The sequence below is a fragment of the Pan paniscus genome, chromosome 1 (genome assembly GCF_029289425.2).
Source record: "Pan paniscus chromosome 1, NHGRI_mPanPan1-v2.0_pri, whole genome shotgun sequence".
Lineage (NCBI taxonomy): Eukaryota > Metazoa > Chordata > Mammalia > Primates > Hominidae > Pan > Pan paniscus.
The window spans coordinates 74,367,439-74,385,316 of record NC_073249.2 but is presented as its reverse complement, the minus strand read 5'-3'; the positions used below and the strand labels follow the sequence as shown (position 1 = coordinate 74,385,316).

At 41.2% G+C, this 17,878-nt stretch overlaps 1 protein-coding gene across 3 annotated transcripts in view; it reads right to left on the bottom strand.

The window, feature by feature from the left end:
* TNR (tenascin R) overlaps window positions 1-17,878 on the bottom strand; it is a 430,410-nt gene that overhangs the window by 31,221 nt on the left and 381,311 nt on the right. For all 3 annotated transcript variants that reach the window (XM_003824687.6, XM_034941169.3, XM_057302028.2), the window contains 6 exons: window positions 17,246-17,365; window positions 16,203-16,349; window positions 13,152-13,271; window positions 9,865-10,008; window positions 9,049-9,179; window positions 7,939-8,071 (listed from right to left, as the gene is read on the bottom strand). In XM_003824687.6, coding sequence (XP_003824735.1) covers window positions 7,939-8,071; window positions 9,049-9,179; window positions 9,865-10,008; window positions 13,152-13,271; window positions 16,203-16,349; window positions 17,246-17,365 — 795 coding nt within the window. The remainder of the gene's footprint in view (window positions 1-7,938; window positions 8,072-9,048; window positions 9,180-9,864; window positions 10,009-13,151; window positions 13,272-16,202; window positions 16,350-17,245; window positions 17,366-17,878) is intronic.

The window sequence follows — 17,878 nt, the reverse complement described above, 5'->3', positions numbered from 1 at the left end:
AGATAAACATGACTATGGATCTGAAATCTAAAGTCTGGTTCTTTGAAAATATTAATAAAAGAAATATATCACTGGGAAGACTGAGAAGTAAAGACGGAATATGAAAAAAATAAAATGAAAAAGGGAAAATAGCTACAGATGCAGTAGAGATAATAAAACAATGAAAAGTCTTTTGAAGAATTTTATGCTACTAAATTCTGGAACTCAGATGAAATGAATATATTTCCAAAAATTTATAAAGGGTCAAAACTGGTACAAGAAGAAAGCAAGAGCATGGATGGATAATTAATTTAAAAAACTTAGACGTGGTAGTCACATGTTTCCTATTCCAAAAACAAAGAAACAAAAAGACACAAACAAAACAATAACAATGTGCCCAGGTGGTTTTAGTGAGGAGTTCTGTCCTGAACAAGTTATTCCACAAAAGAAAAAAAAAATAAGAAACAAAAAAGAAAAAAGAGTGAAAGATGAAGCTGTCTAGCTTTTTTTGTTTCTTTTTAGAGTGAGATTAGTGAACATGGATTTCAAAACCCAATAAAGAGGTATACACAAGAAAAAAATATACAGGTCAGTTTCATTTATGACTGTAGATGTGAAAAGTCTAAACGGATAGTAGCTAACCATATATAACAGTGCATTAACAAATCATATTCAGGAGAGATTTCTCTAAGGATTGTAATTAATATATCGAGAAAGAAGCTATTAATATAACTCACCTCATTAGTATACTAACTGATAAAAGTCATATAATAAATTAAATAGGTATTTTAAAAACCATTTGATAAAGTTTAACAACAAAGCTTATTACAAAAACTCTTAACTTAGAAGAAAATTCTATACCTTGATAAATGTTTTAAACCTCAAATCTAAACAAACACTATTTGTGTTTATTTAAGGTTAGCCAATTATATATTTTCTTTATTTTAGAAAAAATTAAATAGGCTTTTTTGTTTGTTTGTTTTATTATTTATTTATTTATTTATTTATTTATTTATTTTTGAGACAGGGTCTTGCTCTGTTGCTCAGGTTGGAGTGCGTGGTGTCATCTCGGCTCACAGCAGCCTCCGCCTCCCAGGGTCAAGCGATTCTCCTGTCTCAGCCTCCTGAGTAGCTGGAATTATAGGTGTGCACCACCATGCCCAGCTAACTTATGTATTTTTAGTAGAGATGGGGTTTCATCATGTTGCCCAGGCTGTTTTTGACCACCTGACCTCAAGTGATCCGCCTGCTTCCAAAGTGCTGGGATTACAGGTGTGAGCCACTGTGCCTGGCCTAAATAGTTTTTTTTTTAAATTTAAACTTAAATTTTAATTTTTATCTAAAGGAAGTTTAAAGAGAAAGATTTAGCAAAGATTATGCAACATGATAATGCTTTAGTTGCATTCCTTTTGCGAATGCAACTAAAGTCAATGTACCTAATATTACTGTCACTATTTAACATAGTTCAGGAGGTCCTAGGTAATGTGATAAGAAAAGAAAAATAAATAAGAGGTATAAGAATTAGAAGTATAGAAATAAAATTGCCATTATTTGTAGATGACATAAAACATTTACCTAAAAATATTAACAGAAACAATAGATACTTAGAATCAATAAGAGAGTTCAGCAGGATTGCTAGATACTGGATTGATATAAAAAATTAATGGTATTTTTCTACATTGGTAATAACCAACTAGAAAATATATATTTTTAAATTAGACAAAATTATCAGCAATACAAAATGAAATGTTCAGAAATTAGCCAAGAACATATAGAATGTTTGTTATGAATATAAAGGAAAAACTTACAACTCTATTAAAAAATAAGGATGATTTGAACAAATGAAGATGCATTATAGGCCTTGAGAAGGGACGACTGTAGTATCACAAAGATATCAGTTCTCCCCAAATTAATTTATAAATTCATTGTAATTTCAATTTAAATTCAAGTTAAAATTTTTGAGAGGGGGACTTGATAAACTTGATAAACTAAACTTGTTAAACTAAGATGCCTTTGGAAAAATAAAGGTCACCAATTAGGTAAGTCAACCTCGAAATGAAAACTAAGGAAAACTGTTTTACCATATATTAATGTATTAAGTTATAGCTATAAAAACACAATGTGGTATTTATGGAATACCATATGGAAAAATAGATCTGAGAGTAGAATAGGGAATTCAGAGGTCAAAGAGAGATCCATGTACATATGGGAACTTAATATACAATGAGGCACCACAAACCAATACAGAACAGATGGATTATTTAATAAATGATGTTAGGAGAACTGGTTCACTATAGAAAGAAAAATGAAACTGTATCCTCAACTAATACCAATATAAAATAGGCTAAATATAAAGAAATAAATCTAGAAAGTTAATAGCGGAACATATTGAAGAAAACCTTTTGGCTGAAAAGCAGAGAAAGACTTCTTAAGAAAGGTTTCAAAAGCTCAAATAATAATAGCTAATATTTAGTACAGGAACCCGGTGGAAAATTGACAAACTATATGAGCAGGCAATTTAGAGGAAAATGACACTCAAAGGACTAAAAAACATATGAAGAGATGTTTAAACTCAAACTAATGATTAAAGACATTCAACTAGAAAAATGAGATATAAATTATCTCTATGAGATTATCAAAAATGACAAAGCCAGGCCATGTCAAGGCATTTGGAATGATGCATGTCGTTAGGAAATAGGAGCTTCTGTGCACTGTTGGAGGGAGTGTATACTAGTACAGCCATGTGGGAGGGCAGTACATGGTTAAACTATGTAAACACATCCCCTATGACCCAGCAATTCCTCTTCTGGGCATGTATTCCAGAAGGCATTACCTTAGTGATCCATAAGTGGACATGTACAAAGTATTTACTGCAGCACCATTTGTGGTGGTGGGAGGTTGGAGACAATCTGATGTCCATTTTTGGGAGAATGGAGAGGTAAAATAAGATGGGTGCCCACCATGCAGTATTTTGCAAAAATTAGAAGCAAAAGACTATATAGATGCACGACAACACGGATGGGTCTGAAAAACAGTGCTGAGCAAAAACTATGAGAATAGGGAATGAATTATGCAACCCAATACCGCTTACATATATTTAAAATATTTATACTCAAAGTAATTTTACAAGAACACATTTTTCAAAAATACATACAAACAAAAGGACACAAATTTAATGTATCAAATGCTTGCCTATGGAAGGTGGAAGAAGAGAAAAGGGTAAAAGGAAATAAACGAGTAAAAACAGACTGGGACCTTGTTGGAGATTGACGTGGGTGGTATGTGAAAAACTGTGCAGTGTGATTAATTGAAACCTCTGATCTGACACCTATCCTTCTATTACGTTTGGACATGCATGGAAATGGTTTGTTCAAATGGGATAATTAGTGCCCTACTTCCTTCTCCACAGCCAGGTCCCAAAGAAAGAAGGTAGACTTCTCCTTTTAGGGGTTTGTTTGTCTTATAATAAAGCAAGAACTCAAGCTGTTTCTAAATAGTGGAGCAGAGAGAAGCCCTATCACCTCTGCACTTTGGTGGAAAGGATTTGTGGCATATCTGAGGATAGATAGCCGTGGATAGTGATCATGAGGCTTTCCTTTCTAACTAGAATGTCTATCTGATAAGTATGTGAATTTCCATGATCTGCCATCTATTGTTCCAGAGTGTGGTGTTTGCCAATCTTCATTAATTTTCACAACCTCAAAAGCTGAAGCTTGTGTTAGAGTAGACTCCAGAGTTCTCTTAAAAAGCCCCACAGAACAGCTCAGCCTGGATGTGGAAGGGCAGGGACAGGAGCAAAGGTAATAAAAGAAAACTTCTTATTATCCATCTCTGGGTACCTCTGCAAATGATTGTCTTAACCTCAAGGTCAAGACAACCTATTTTATAGTGCTCAGTGTCTCTTAGGACAAGCTTTAGTGAGAACCTTGTTTGCTTTTTATAGTATTAAAAGAGACAATGAAACTGCCTCTCAGACAATCATTTCACCAAGTCCTGGCTGCTCTGTGGGGAATATTTGTTTCCTCATTTATATTCATATCTCTAAAAGACAAGTAGACCTTGGATGAAATTTCAGGCGATAGTAAATTATAAATAATGTATCCATATTTTTTCTCTTCCATACTACTTGTACTTAATCCCCTCCAGAGTCTTGTGCAAACACCAGAGACAAGAGGACAGGAAGCTATTAACATGAAAGAAAGAATGAAATGGACTTATGTTATGTGGCAGAAACACAACAAGGGAAGACATCTTGATCAAAGGAGGTTTTTGAGGGTTTGTGAGTGCCAGTTCTCTTCTTTTCTTCTCTTTTTTAGTTTTATTATTACTTTTTGACATCTTAACTCTTTTCCAGGCCATCAGGTAGGCATCTTGCTTACAATGAACCTCTTATGGTCCACTTGGGACAAGGTGAGGGTTTATCCGTGGATAAAGGCAACTTTGGGCCAAACTTTAAGCTCTCTTGTTCCATCAGAGAAGGCATAGAAAACACTCAGAATGATGAGCTGAGATCAACCCATCCTAAGAGTAGGATACTGCTAAGTGGGAAAGTCAGGTACTGTCAATGAAGTTGGAAAGGATGCTAATTGCTAAAAAGAAATTAGCCTCTAAATCCATTAGCCCTGGCTTGCGATCACCTGGGAGGCTTCCAGTGTTTCTCAGCCTTCTTGCTCAGCAAGAGTAATTCATGCCTGTGGGGTCCTGACTGGCAGCACTCCAGTCTTGCATATAAGTGAAGATACACTGCTCTTCAATTTTGCTTTTCCTTGTTGGTAATGTCCCCATTCCCACCTCACCAAGTTTGTAAGCTGATACCCTTGTATTCTTTTCCTCCTTAATAAAATTTGCTCTTGGGCCGGGGTAGAAAACTTTGGGGTAGAGAGGTGGCACAGGCAATGAGAGTTCATTAATATTAACATGCAAATGACTATGTAGCCTAGTGGAATTTATTCAGGGAAATTTGCATTGAGGTGGCTGCCAGAGCCTGAAATTAGAGGGAATTTGGGCATCACATCATACTCTTGAAGGTTATACCTCTTTGCCTGTCCTATCCCTACAAGGGGTATTAAAAATCGCCTTAAGCTTTATTTTATCAGAGACCCCTCTTCTGTGCTCTGCAGCTGAGATTTGACTATTCAATTTAACCAGTGTCTATTATGTCTGGTATGTGCCAGGCTTTGTGCAAGATACTTTCACATGCATTATTTCTGCCCAAGAATCTTTCATTCTGCAACCAGTCATTTCAGTGGGTTCTGATAAATCTCCAAGACAAAGCCAGCAGAGTTTGGTATGCATCTGTGACTTACATTTAAATTTGAGCTTTGCAGTAAAACTGCGAAAGCTTCCAAACACAGACATATCTTTGCCATGTACCACAGAAATAATAATACAAACTCTACATGGAACAGCTCAGTCAGTAGCTACACTCACCGCATAGGAAATTGGGCTCTTCTGTTTTCCCCTTTCTGAGCTGGTATTGGTCATGCCCCAAGAGCCTGGTGTCAACTGGAGTCTTGTAAACACAAATAAACAACCTAAATACATCCTGATGGTCCCCCGCACTGTCCACCACATGAAGCCATTATTCTGCCTCCTCTCCAGATTTCCATGTGTGTTGTTAATCTTCTGCTTATTTGATCCTACTGAGGCCCCAGGTGGATTTGGGATCCCAGATCCAAAAAACTGTACACTGCTTGGCGCAGCTGCATCTAAGAGAGGGCAGTGAGGGGCACAGAAGCTGGTTTGCTTTTACAGCCCAGGTGGGTCTGGAGTGAGGCACAGCTGTAAGATGCCACAGAGACTTGAGGCACATTGTCATACTGCTCACAACTGCTAGCTGTGGCATCACCAGTGTGGGAATTAAAAGCCCATATTACACTGAGCAAACATTGAAACCCATGCATTTTGGGGATAAAATGATTAATTTAGACCTAATAAATATGCAAATTGGGAGCTCAGTTTAAGTGTCTGTCATCTGTGTCCTTTTTATAGAAAAGAAATTCTTTATTCAATGGAAAGCTCCAACCCGTGGGTCTTTAAGTGGTAGCGTGGAAAAGAGGACCATGGAGGCCTCTTTAATTAACCTGCGAATGTGCAGGGAAGGGCTTAACAAGAAGAGGGTAGCACCTTAGTTCTGAGATCAGACACCTTTGTAAGAGCATGGAGGGGGAGCATAATTGACTCCAGCCCCGTAAAAGAGATCAAGTGTCTTCTAAGTTCCACTTGGTAAAGATACATCTTGGATTCATGTCTGTTTGTGTACCCAAGGTTTATTTTTATTTTTTAATTAAAACACTTGTTTCTCTGATTAATGTGCTCATTGAAGATACTTTGTGATGTATTGAAAAGTGTAAAAAAAGAAGGGAGAAGAGGACTCGTTCACAATCTCCGCACTCTATAGAACCACTGGGGATATTTTGTCATATCTGATCAGTGTCTTGCTTTGTCATTTAGAACGAGTGCAGTGGGGGAGACACCTGGTGGGGCTGGGGGACTTTCTCTCACCTCTCTGGGGATGGAGGAAGAGGCTCTGAGGCATGGACGGGAATCCAGTCATTCTGGTGCTCTGACATGGCAGGCAGGATGTGGCTGAGTATATGGGACATGCTCAGGTTTGCCTCACATGTATGCACCCACACCCCCATAATGTGGGCCAGGGAGAGAATTCAAAGTCGGGGCTGGGCAGCCTTACATTATGGACCGTAGAGAGGCACAGTGGGAGGTGGTAGAGAGAAACATTAGTAACACAGACCCCAGAGCTGAAACATCTGGTGTCAAATTCCAGCTCCCTTACTTAAGAGCTATGGGATCTTGGGTGAGTTACCTCACCTCTCTGTGGCCCAATTTCCTCATTTGTAAAAAATAGAGATGATAGTGCATACCACATAGGCTGTTGTAAGGATTACATTAGGTAATACATGTAATGCAGTTAAACAGTACTTGGCAAGTAACTCTCAAAAGTCAGATATTAGGTTATTTCCTGTTATAGAGATTAGGAATTTTTTTTATCCTTTAGCAGCGTTTTTCAAGTATCTTCTGCTGACTTAAGGAGGGAAGGCAGCCGGAACAGCTGCATTTAGAAGTAGAAGACCTGGGTTCAAGGTCTGACTCAGCTATTTACTAGCCATGTAAGTCTTTGGTTTCTGTGCCCCTTGGTTTCATCACCTGTGGAATGGGGATCATAGGCCTTCCTGACCAGTTGTTATATAAGAACTGAGTGAGATCATAGGAATGCAAAAGTCCTTTGTGTGTGGAAAAGAGCTGCAGGTTTAATGTTGAGGGTTTACTACTGCTGCTTTTACTAAGTGAGTCTCTGATTACAGGTAGCAGAGGAAGGAGGAAGAGAAAGATAAACTTTGCTGGAAAACCACTTGCAGAAAACCTGAACTGGAAGGAACCTGATTTTTTAAATTTTTATTTATTTATTTTTTTTGAGATGGAGTCTCACTTTTTCACCCAGGCTGGAGTACAGTGGCACGATCTCAGCTCACTGCAACCTCTGCTTCCTAGGTTCAAGTGATTCTCTTGCCTCAGCCTCCTGAGTAGCTGGGATTACAGGCGCACACCACCATGCCCAACTAATTTTTGTATTTTCAGTAGAGACAGGGTTTTATCATGTTGGACAGGCTGGTCTCAAACTCCTGACCTCAGGTAATCTGCCCATCTAGGCCCCCGAAGTGCTGGGATTATAGGTGTGAGTCACCGCACCCAGCCAGAACCTGATGTCTTGTCTTGGTGCATTTAATTGGTCCGGGTGGATCAGGGAGTTGTACTGCTGGTTCCTGTGGTTACCTTGTTAGTGAGAGGTTTCCTGGTAGGGGCTTGGATAGGGGAAAAAAAGGAGGAGGCAACTGAGCTTTTTTGATAAACTGCTCCCAGGGCAAGTCTCAGCAGAGGCTGCTGATGAGCCAAACATCAGGAAGTGGAGAAGAAGGCATCAAAGTGGCCATGCTCCCTCACCTGTGGTGAAAGCGGTGGAGGTGATGCTGCTCCACGTGGTGTCCTGTGCTGCCTGCAGGAGCACCGTGTAGTCTGTGTTCTCCAACAGGCCCTCCAGTCGAATCCAGGTGTCTTCTGCATCCACAATCAGCTCCTGTATAATGAGCCAAAGGAAGGGTGGTGGAAGGGAGCAACTGGCTTGCAATTTGGGAAAGTAGGGAAGGGAAGTCCAAATCCCATGGGCAGCTAGGTCAGTATTGCAATGGCCATTGTCATCCTCTCCATCCCACAATAAGGATTACTGCACCAATAAGCAGAGAGGAGAGCTCCCATGTGAGATTTAGGCCAGCTCCTATCTCAGGAATGCACATTGGGATAAATTTAGGTACCTGCATCATTGAATCTAGAAGTCTTCAGATTGCACTGTACTTGCTTGAGAGCAGAGAAAGAACTGAGGAAGTGGGATCTAAGGCCTCCTTACTTCTATCAAGCAGACTAACTCTGCTGAAATGTATTCTGTGTTTTTGGTTTCTGCATATGATTTCCCTTTAAAAAGAGGTTGCTTCACTAACAAAAACTTGAAAATCAGTGTTCTGGATGAACTGTTTCAACTGATGAAATAAAACAAAAATTTGTTGTTTCTTTACTGTAGGCTACACAGATATCACCTTTATAATGCTTATCAAGAGGCATAAAAGCCTATTGAATTTGGTATCCAGCTCATGTTTGCTCAGCCCTGTTGTTGAAAAACTATTCCAATATCATGTACTTGGGAGTTTCCAATGTGCTTTGTGTCATTGTATTGGAAGCACCAGCACAACCCAGTGAAGTTGCAGGGGTAGAGACCCTCATTAGCTAGAGAAGAAAGCAAGCCTTGAGGAGGTTTAGTCCTTTGCCTCAACTTACGTAGAGAGTAGCAGTAGAGCTAGGACTATCATCCAAATCTTCTGGCTTGCAGACTAGGGCTCTCTCATCAACAGCAGGCTGGGTATCCTTGATGGGAAGCTGATGAGTTCCCTGTGGATTGCTTCCTTCCCCCTCCCTCCAATGTCCTGTGGTCACTCCACTAGTCAGTTTCCACATGGCCTCCCTTGGAAGAAATGGTCTTTTCCCTTTCCAGCAAAATCTCACCTTGCGGCTTCCGTCGGTGGATTTGTAGGTCAAGACATAATTTTCAATCTCTGCCCTGGGAGGCTGCCAGGAGATCAGGGCACTTTGTCTGGTGACTTCACTGGCTGTCAGGTTTGCCGGAGGGTCCAGGACTGCAAAGAGGAGAAAGTGCCAGGGCATGCCTGCCTCTCCAGCTCCTCCCCCTGCTTGATTTCAGGTATGGGTATCTGTTGCCCACCTCTTTGGTCTCAGGATTGCTCACATGCTGACCCCTGCTCTGGCTTGGACAGGAGCATAAAGGGTGCTCCTGGGTCAGATGATAATCATTCAGTGCCATGATCATTCTTGCAGCTACTTCCCCTTCCCTCACAGGGCCTCTAGGCTTGGGTGTGACATCTTCCACACTGACCTTCTATGCCTGAGATCCGGACCCTGATAAACTCTCATGTCTGCTTGTTCACTCATGAACTTACGTTTCCACATATTACCTATGTCTACTTTCTCCTATTCATCACTCTACTCAGCAGCTCTTTCCTAGATATCTAGCCTTTTAATATCCATCAGACTTTTCTGGGGCAGATGCATTCCGAGTACAGACCTCTCTTGACCTGGTTCTTCTGCTGTCACCCAGGGTGAGAGCAGAAAACAGACATGTCTCTGCTGGCCAAAAGTTGCAGCTTAGTTTCACTGAATTTGGGCTGTAGTCAGTCCAAATAAGAACAGCTCATAGCTGCCCTGTCCAAAGCCTGTAAGTGATAATCTAGTCCACCACAAGAAAGCTGATCATTTCCACAAAAGTCCCCAGGGATACGGGTATGTAGGTGACGATGTACTCACGAGTAGAAAAGTTGGTGCTGATGGTGCCACTGGTGAGAGGCCCATTGGTGGCATACATGGTGGCAGTATAGTGGGTGCTAGGAAGCAGGTCAACAAGCCGAAATTCCTCACTGACTCCGTCAACAAGGATGGTCTCTCCAGCGACTGAACTCAAATGAATATGAATAAGGGTTGAATAAGGCTACTCAGTTTAGGAAAGATCTACCAAATCCAAAGGTATTTCACATGGATTTACTACTAGAGAATTTTGGAAAAAAATCTTTCATAGGTTATCTAGCTTAGTGTCTTACTCTTTGAAAGGATTCCCCTCTCATCTCATATCATAATTGAAAAAAAGTGTTCTTTATGTGCAGGTCAAATTGTCTTCTCTATAACTTCTATTCGTGTCTCTGGAGTTATTAAGGATAAATCTAGTCTTTTGTGTACATGACCGCTTCCTCTCCACCACCCTTCCTAATCAAGTTCTCTCTCCACTAGACTGAGAAAATTCAGCCCCCACTTCCCATCACATTTATGTGACAATTTTAAAACCTTCACAGTCCTATCTACTTTTCTCTGAACACGTAACAGTTTATCAATGTCCCTGCTAAAGTCCAAAACTCAGAGAACTGAGAATAATGGAGAGGTACTGACCAATGAAATAAACAGGGTCAGTCTGTGCTTGTGCCACTTATATTAATTAGTTAGGTTTTGGGAATGCCATGTGATATTGTTATCACATGCCAAGATTATTGCTAATCAAAGATCTTCTTTGTAACCACTCCCCCTACCTCTCAATCCAATTTTGTTAGTTGATTTTTTATACCCATGGGCAGAGCTTTGCATTTATTTCTATTGCATTTTGCCTCGTTGATTGAGTTTTGGGCCAGTGTTTCAGTTGATTAAAATATTTTTGAACTTGGATTCTATTGATCACAATTTTGTTTTATACACAAATTTGGTAAGCATGTCTTCTCTGAATTCATTCAAGCTGTTGATAAAACTGTTCATTAGTTCAGGGCCAACTCCTCTGTTGGGCAATTAGAATACTTGGAAATTATTTAATATTTAACAGTTTACTAGGCACATTTTCAGAATAGGTAGGGCTTTGAGATTTCAAGTTTCTTGTGGTCTAAAGGCATACAAACAAGTTAAAATTCAAACTAATGCTTAAGCTTTGGAAGAGCATGTATAAGGATATCATCTTTTTAATGTCCCCCTTTGCACATCATGCCATTGATTAATGCTCCAGCCATACCAAACTATGGTAGTTCTTCAGACTTCTTATACTCTCACATCTCTGCAAATGCCCACAGTCTGCTCTTTTTCTTGAAATTCCCTTTCTTCTCCTTTTCTTCTTTCACTTTATCTAAGACTTTTCTTCTTTCTTTCCCTCCACACATTGACCCTATTCATAGTAGCCCACTGGACATGGCCCCTGGTGTTCTGTGCATGTCTATAGCATACACTGCTCACATCAAGTTGTAACTATTTACTTCTCTGCAACATCATTAGAAGTGAGTTCCATAAAGATGAGAGCTCAGTTTTTGTTTCTGAATCCTTATAGCCTTATAGAGTGTGTGGCGCATGGGAGGGCATCAAAAGTATTTGTGGAATGAATGGAAGTTCATTGCTCTGTTAGAGCTGTGTGTTTAGTGTCTGTGAGCAGATGTGTCTGACTGCCTTCAGGGAAGCTTTGACAGAAGAGATAGGGTTGAAACCACGACTTGAAGGATGGGTTTTCTAGTCAGACAAATGGGGGAGTTTCCTGGTGAAAGAAATAGCATGTACAAATGCATGGAGGCTTGAGAAAGCATGGTGATAGTTAAAAAATGCGGGATCATGTTATGAAAGGAGGGGTGACAGGAATTGAGATGGATTGTGCATGCTCACAGAGGGGTTAGGACATACCCATAGTAATGCTATCCCTTCTTCATGGAGGGTCATTCATTCAGCTACAGGCCCAGCTACCTCCAAATATGACCTTTCATGTATTTTTCCATGTTAACTAAGGACTAAGTGATAAGTGGGGGTTTCTGATGCCTTGCTGAAATACAAATGTACTAGCAGGTTTGCCAATGAAAACAAAGACATAAAGTAGTTTCGATAAAACTTATTCTTGGTGAATCTGTGCTGCTATATGGTAATCACTAATTCCTTTTCCAAGTTGTTTAATTGTCTGTTTTAGTTTTTACCTTCCTAAGCTTTGACAATAAGTTTACTTCTTTGCAGCTTACAGAATTAGCTTTCTCTGTCATTTTTGAAAACCAAGACATCTGCCTGCCTTCTGTCTTCTGGTATCTTTGTTCTCTGGATTCCTGAATATAACCCAAAACAATTCTGTGATCACATGTTTGATGAAGGCAGGGAAATAACTTCCCTGAGCCTAGAGACTTGGAGGACTCAACACTATTTTGCTTTGGGCTTCTCTGTTCTGTTCAACTTCAAATGGTGTAAGGTGAAAAAGCATGATACAGAAGACAGTGAACTTCAAGATTTCATGTTAGTTAAACCTGTTGGACTGGATATGAATAGAGAAGACAAAAACACGGAAGAGTTTAGCAGTCCTGAATCTTTTGTCACCTGTTAGCCTGTACTCTCTGTTTCAAACTTGGTCCTATATCTTCAGTGTTTTTCTTGCTCTGCGAATATTTAGAAAAGCCTGCTTTCTTGTTTGTAGCATTTTGGGGGCAAGTCTTAGCTCTGTTCTGAGTTTCATCCTCCTAGGGCTATTGCTCTGTTTTTGTACTTGCCCTTGGTTACATGCCTTTCTTGTACCTTTCAGATTCAGCTTTCTCAGCTCCTAGATTTGATACAGTTTGCAGAGTTTGGGGATATCTTTTTTTTTTTTTTTTTTTTTTAGATGGAGTCTTGCTGTGACTCCCAGGCTGGAGTGCAATGGCGTGATCTTGGCTCACTGTAACCTCCACTTCCTGGGTTCAAGTGATTCTCCTGCCTCAGCCTCCCAAGTAGCTGGGACTACAGGTGTGCACCACCACTTCCGGCTAATTTTTGTATTTTTAGAAGAGATGGGGTTTCACCATGTAGGCCAGGCTGGTCTTGAACTCCTTACCTCAAGTGATCCACCTGCCTTGGCCTCCCAAAGTGTTGGGATTACAAGTGTGAGCCACGATGCCCAGCATAGAGTTTGGGGATATCTTGAGGGCTTCATAGTATACCTGAAGTAGGAACTTTTCTAATCTGTCCTTCAGATTGAAAAAATGTTTTGTTTATTCACATCATACTGGTCTGCAGCTCCAATTCCCACCATTCCCACCTGCCTGATCTGCAGGCCTGCAGACACCCACCTGCAAAGTGTGTAAGAACAATGACGTAGTTCTCCACCTCACCCACTGGTGCCTTCCACTGCAGCAGGGCTTCTGTTGGAGTGATATTGGTAGCAATCAGATCCACAGGGTTGTCCATGGCTGAAACAGAATAGATTATCAGTTACAGGTAAGAGGAGCTGCAGGATAGAAATGCAGGGAATGATCCCAGAAGTTCCACTCATGGTGCAAGACTGCTGCTGCACTCTACAAAACAAAGAAGTGAGCAGAAACCTCTTCCCTTTCTCCTCTTCTGGTTCCATCAGCCTCTTCCATTTCTCCCTGCCTCCCTTCTCTCAAGTATCCAGTTCTCCCGCAGTCGCCCCCAGCTCTTCCTTTTAATTAATTCAATAACTTCTTATGTGCAGAATACTGTGCCAGATACTACAGAGGATTTCAAGATATGGCTGGAATGAATTTTCAACATTTAAATCTAGATGGAGCAACCAAGAACCCACAGAAATTGTTATAATTTTTTAGTTAATGAGATAATCATACTTCCCAGGCTATTTGCACTTTTATAAATGTAAGGGTGTGCCTCGTGGAAAGATCTCTGTTGATGAGCTTCAGGAAGTGTGGTGGCAACTCCATAGGGGCAGGAGTATCCCCAGGACAGAGAACATAGAAGATCCACCCATGGAATGACTGCGTGGGCTCAGTCAGGTTGCCTCAAAAGTCATATCTGATTATTGGATGATTGCTTCACTGCTCACAAGTCTCACTCAGGACTGAGTCCTTGGTATTCTTTTTGTTGCATTAAGAGTCAAGAGGATTCTTCCAGGCTTAGGTAGGTCAAAAGGGCCTGTTAGAGGAAAAGATTGTGCTTGTCATAGGATCATCTTCCTAGTCTTACTTGCCCATGCTCTAAGTCTTTGCTTTATTACTGTGCTTCTCTTCCATCAGGTTAGAATTTATCACAAGTGGATGTTATTACAACAGTTTAGGTATCAGCTCAACCCAAGTGTCATAAAATTTACTTTTGAGAACCAAGATCTGCTGTGGATCTTGCCCTATTCCTAATTGAAAGTATTTTTTTCACTTGCCTATGTCCTTTATCACAAAGAAACAACCTGGACAATATTTTCATGTTAAAATTGGAATTGTATCCATAATCTGCATGTTCAAAGAGTTCTTCAAATGCAGCCCTTAGACTACACTTGGCTTGATCTATCTGAGACATGCATGATACCACGAGACAAACATGACACCCTGAAGGAGTACTCACTTCCAAAAGTTGTAAGATCATAGACCTCAACGTAAAACCACAACAAACATATAACAGCAAAATAAGACATTCTGGGGCAATCTAGTTATTGGAATTTGCCAAAATAGCTCTGCCTAGACTTAAAGGAGGGCAGTTTGGATGGGCATACCATTTGGGTTGGTGTACCAAATATCTGCTTTAGAGATACTAGCTGCTCATGACCCAAGGATTTTTTTTTTCTTTTGAGAGACAAGGTCTTGCTCTGTCACTCAGGCTGGCATGCAGTGGCATGATCATGGCTCACTGTAGCCTTGGACTCCTGGATTCAAGCGATCCTTCTGCCTCAGCCTCCCTGGTAGCTGAGACTACAGGTGCATGCATCCATGCCTGGCTAAAGAAATGAGTTTTTGACTGAAGTTGCTGGTCTCTTTTATCTTGGGGATAGGAGGCTCTTGAAATACATTTTATTGTCCTCAATGGGAAAAAGGCTAATTTCTTTAATATGAATTTCTTGGTTCAAGAAGGTGGGATAGAGGCTTCTTTTGGTGTATTGGACCTCATTTCTGGTCAACACTTGTTGATATTTTAATGGTCACAGGTAATTTAATAGATAGGGCAAAACTGAATGGCTGTGTTATCTGTTGTCATAAGCCTGGAAGGAGACTAGGGAGGATCAGAATATCCTGCGCTGTCTTTAGAAGAATAATTTTTGTGTTTGTGAAGGAATATTTCTTGGCCCATTGCCTTAGAGATGCTGTTTCTGAGCTTCCGAGAACATCTACGAAAGCAGTAAGGAATTCTAAAGTATATTTCCCTCATTTGGGAAATACCATTCTCCAGTGAAATTAAGCAACTGTAGAAAATCCAGGTGTTCTCCTAATGAGGCAAGCTGGATGTTTTCCCACGTGCTGTGGGAATGATGGCTTAACTAGGAGGTTTGGTCTAGGGTATGGGAATAGAACACTTTGGCTGTGCCTGCTAGTGAGTTCTGCAGTGAATCTTTGCACGTTCTGCCTGGTGTACTTGCTGAGGGGCCAGAGACGGAGGAGCAGTGGTGCTAGCAAAGGAGCCTTCTCTTCAGCCCCATTGTGTGGGCTTGTTTTCAAGAGGGAGGTCATGGGATTTGGACTACCTTTCCTCACTTTCCCATATTGCAAGCCAGTCTCTCCCTTGCACCTCCCTTCCTCTGGTCATTATGTAGGAGCTGATGGAGGATGCAGAAGACATCTGGATCTGACTAGCGGGCCTGTCAGAGACATGAGCTACACGGTGCCCCTGCAGGCAGCCCGGGATGCACACGGAGCCACATCACCTCCACTGCTTTGGTCCCGGGTGAGGGAGTTATGGCCACTTTGGTGCCTTCTTTCTCCCTGGAGCACAAAGCAAGAGCAAAGGCAGCTTCTTGGTGGTTTCTGGCTATATCTGATGATGAATTTCATGACCCCATTCCATTACTGGAATAACAACCCTTTTCTTCTCGAGGTGAAATTTTCTCATCTGAGTCTTTTACAAAATCAGATGAATGATTCAGATATCTGTTTTAGAATTCACTTCCATTACATGTCTGAAAGGGCACTGTTTATGTTGGAAGTTCCATGAAAATTCCTAACCTAAACCAGCAAGACTTCTAGAGGGTGACTCTCTAAACGTTTAGTATTAGGGAGGAATACTGGGGGAGAGAAATTGCAAATTGCCCTGCAAGACACAGTGAGTTGGAGGAGCACCCCGAAATGGAGCCTTAGCTTCCAGAACCTTTCTACAAGCCCGAACAACTTCACCCAGATCTTCAGCCAGGGTTCTGACTTGACACAGCAGGGAGACATTCCCACCTGTGTGCACAAGAGTACAGATGCGCTCGCTTTCCTCCCTGCCCCGCACGCTGTTGAGGCTGATTTCGTATTCGGTAGCTGGGTTCAGTCTGGTGATGGTGAATTCTGTCACAGTGTTGGGCACCACTGAGCTGTCTAGTCGTCCCACTGGAGAAGAGAAGAATCTACAGTTAAAATTCAGCAGCCCTTTCATCCAAGCAGCCTATGGTATGGTCTATGTCAATAAAGCACAGATGGGTGTGGGACTCCGCACTCAGTGGGGAGGGATGATACATGGTTCATGGGCTGGGAATGTTGGAGTGTGAAGAGGCTTTGCACACTGGTCTCACTCCTTCATTTTATGGGCTCCTTGGAGCAAAGAAAAATGACCTACCTATTAAGTGGTTTTCTAACAAGCTGGTCTTCTCTAAGACAATGACATTAAGGCAGTGTAGAGGGCACCGATGCAAGGAGCAGTCCCCACAGTCCAGAGACCGTGTAGTCTGGAATGCTGTCCTGTGTCCTCACTGGAAGTGAGTGTGCCCTCCACTTCCTTAAAAATGCCACATGTACCAGCAAGAACTGGCAGGATGCAGGTGAGGTCTGGGCCAATTTCCTGACTCATAACTTGTCTGGAGTGGCTGAAATGGGACCACATCACTGTGCTTCCCTCCAAGGCTCCATCTGGCTTTGCTGGGTCTTTAGCCATCCCTCTGGATCCTAGTCTTGAACTTCATTCTTGTAGGAATATTCATGTGACCCAAGCTCTTGGCAGATTCTTTTGGGGCTCTTTTTTTCTCAAGACACTGCCTAGATAATGGTGATCAGTTACCTCTGCTAGTGAAGGGCCTGCTCTCTGGGTGAATGTAATCAAGCCTTTCTCAAGAGGCATTGGTGAGTGTGGGGTTTCTTGGCTGCTCACCAGCCCACTCTCATTCTGATGCAGCATGCCACAGAGAAGAGGAAAAACGCAGGCAGGAGTGGATGTTCTGCGGGATATGCTAGTTCTCCCATAATCTTCACCCAAATCCTAGTATCTTTGAGAAATCAAATCACTTTGTTACCTTGGGTGGGTCGATATGATACTCGGTAGTAATCGAAAGATGCAACAGGAGGGCTCCAGGAGACCATCACTGAGTCCTTGGTCACATTGCTAATTGTGATGTCTTTTGGGGGATCAATTCCTACAAGGACCCAGTGATTGTGGGAAAAAGACAGAAAGCACAGTGTGAAAAAGAAATTCTTATCCCTGGTTTTATGTTGACCAAAAGCCAATGTTCTCCCAAAGGCAGACAAGATCTTTCCGTGTAATAGGGTATCTGAAAACCATGGTCAGGCTGATGTTTCACTTGAAACCTTGTAGGTATGACCAAAGCTATGTTCATGGAGAATATTTTAACAACATGAAGCCAAGCTGGCAAGCTCTGTACCTGTTACCTATCTGCAAGCCAACTAGGAACTTTTTTTTTTAAGTTCATATGTTTTGTTTTGAATTGGGAGAAACATAGGCATTTTCTCTGAGGTAATTTTTTAAGATAAACAAAATTTTGCCTGTATCTCTTATTCTTTAGCAGCCACCTTTGGTTTCAGTTTTGAAAAACTGCCTATTGACTGTACAGGGATTTCAGAGCACAAGTCCAGAACACATCCATTTTCCTAAATTGTATTTAATTTATGCTATGGGCTTTTTTTTTTTT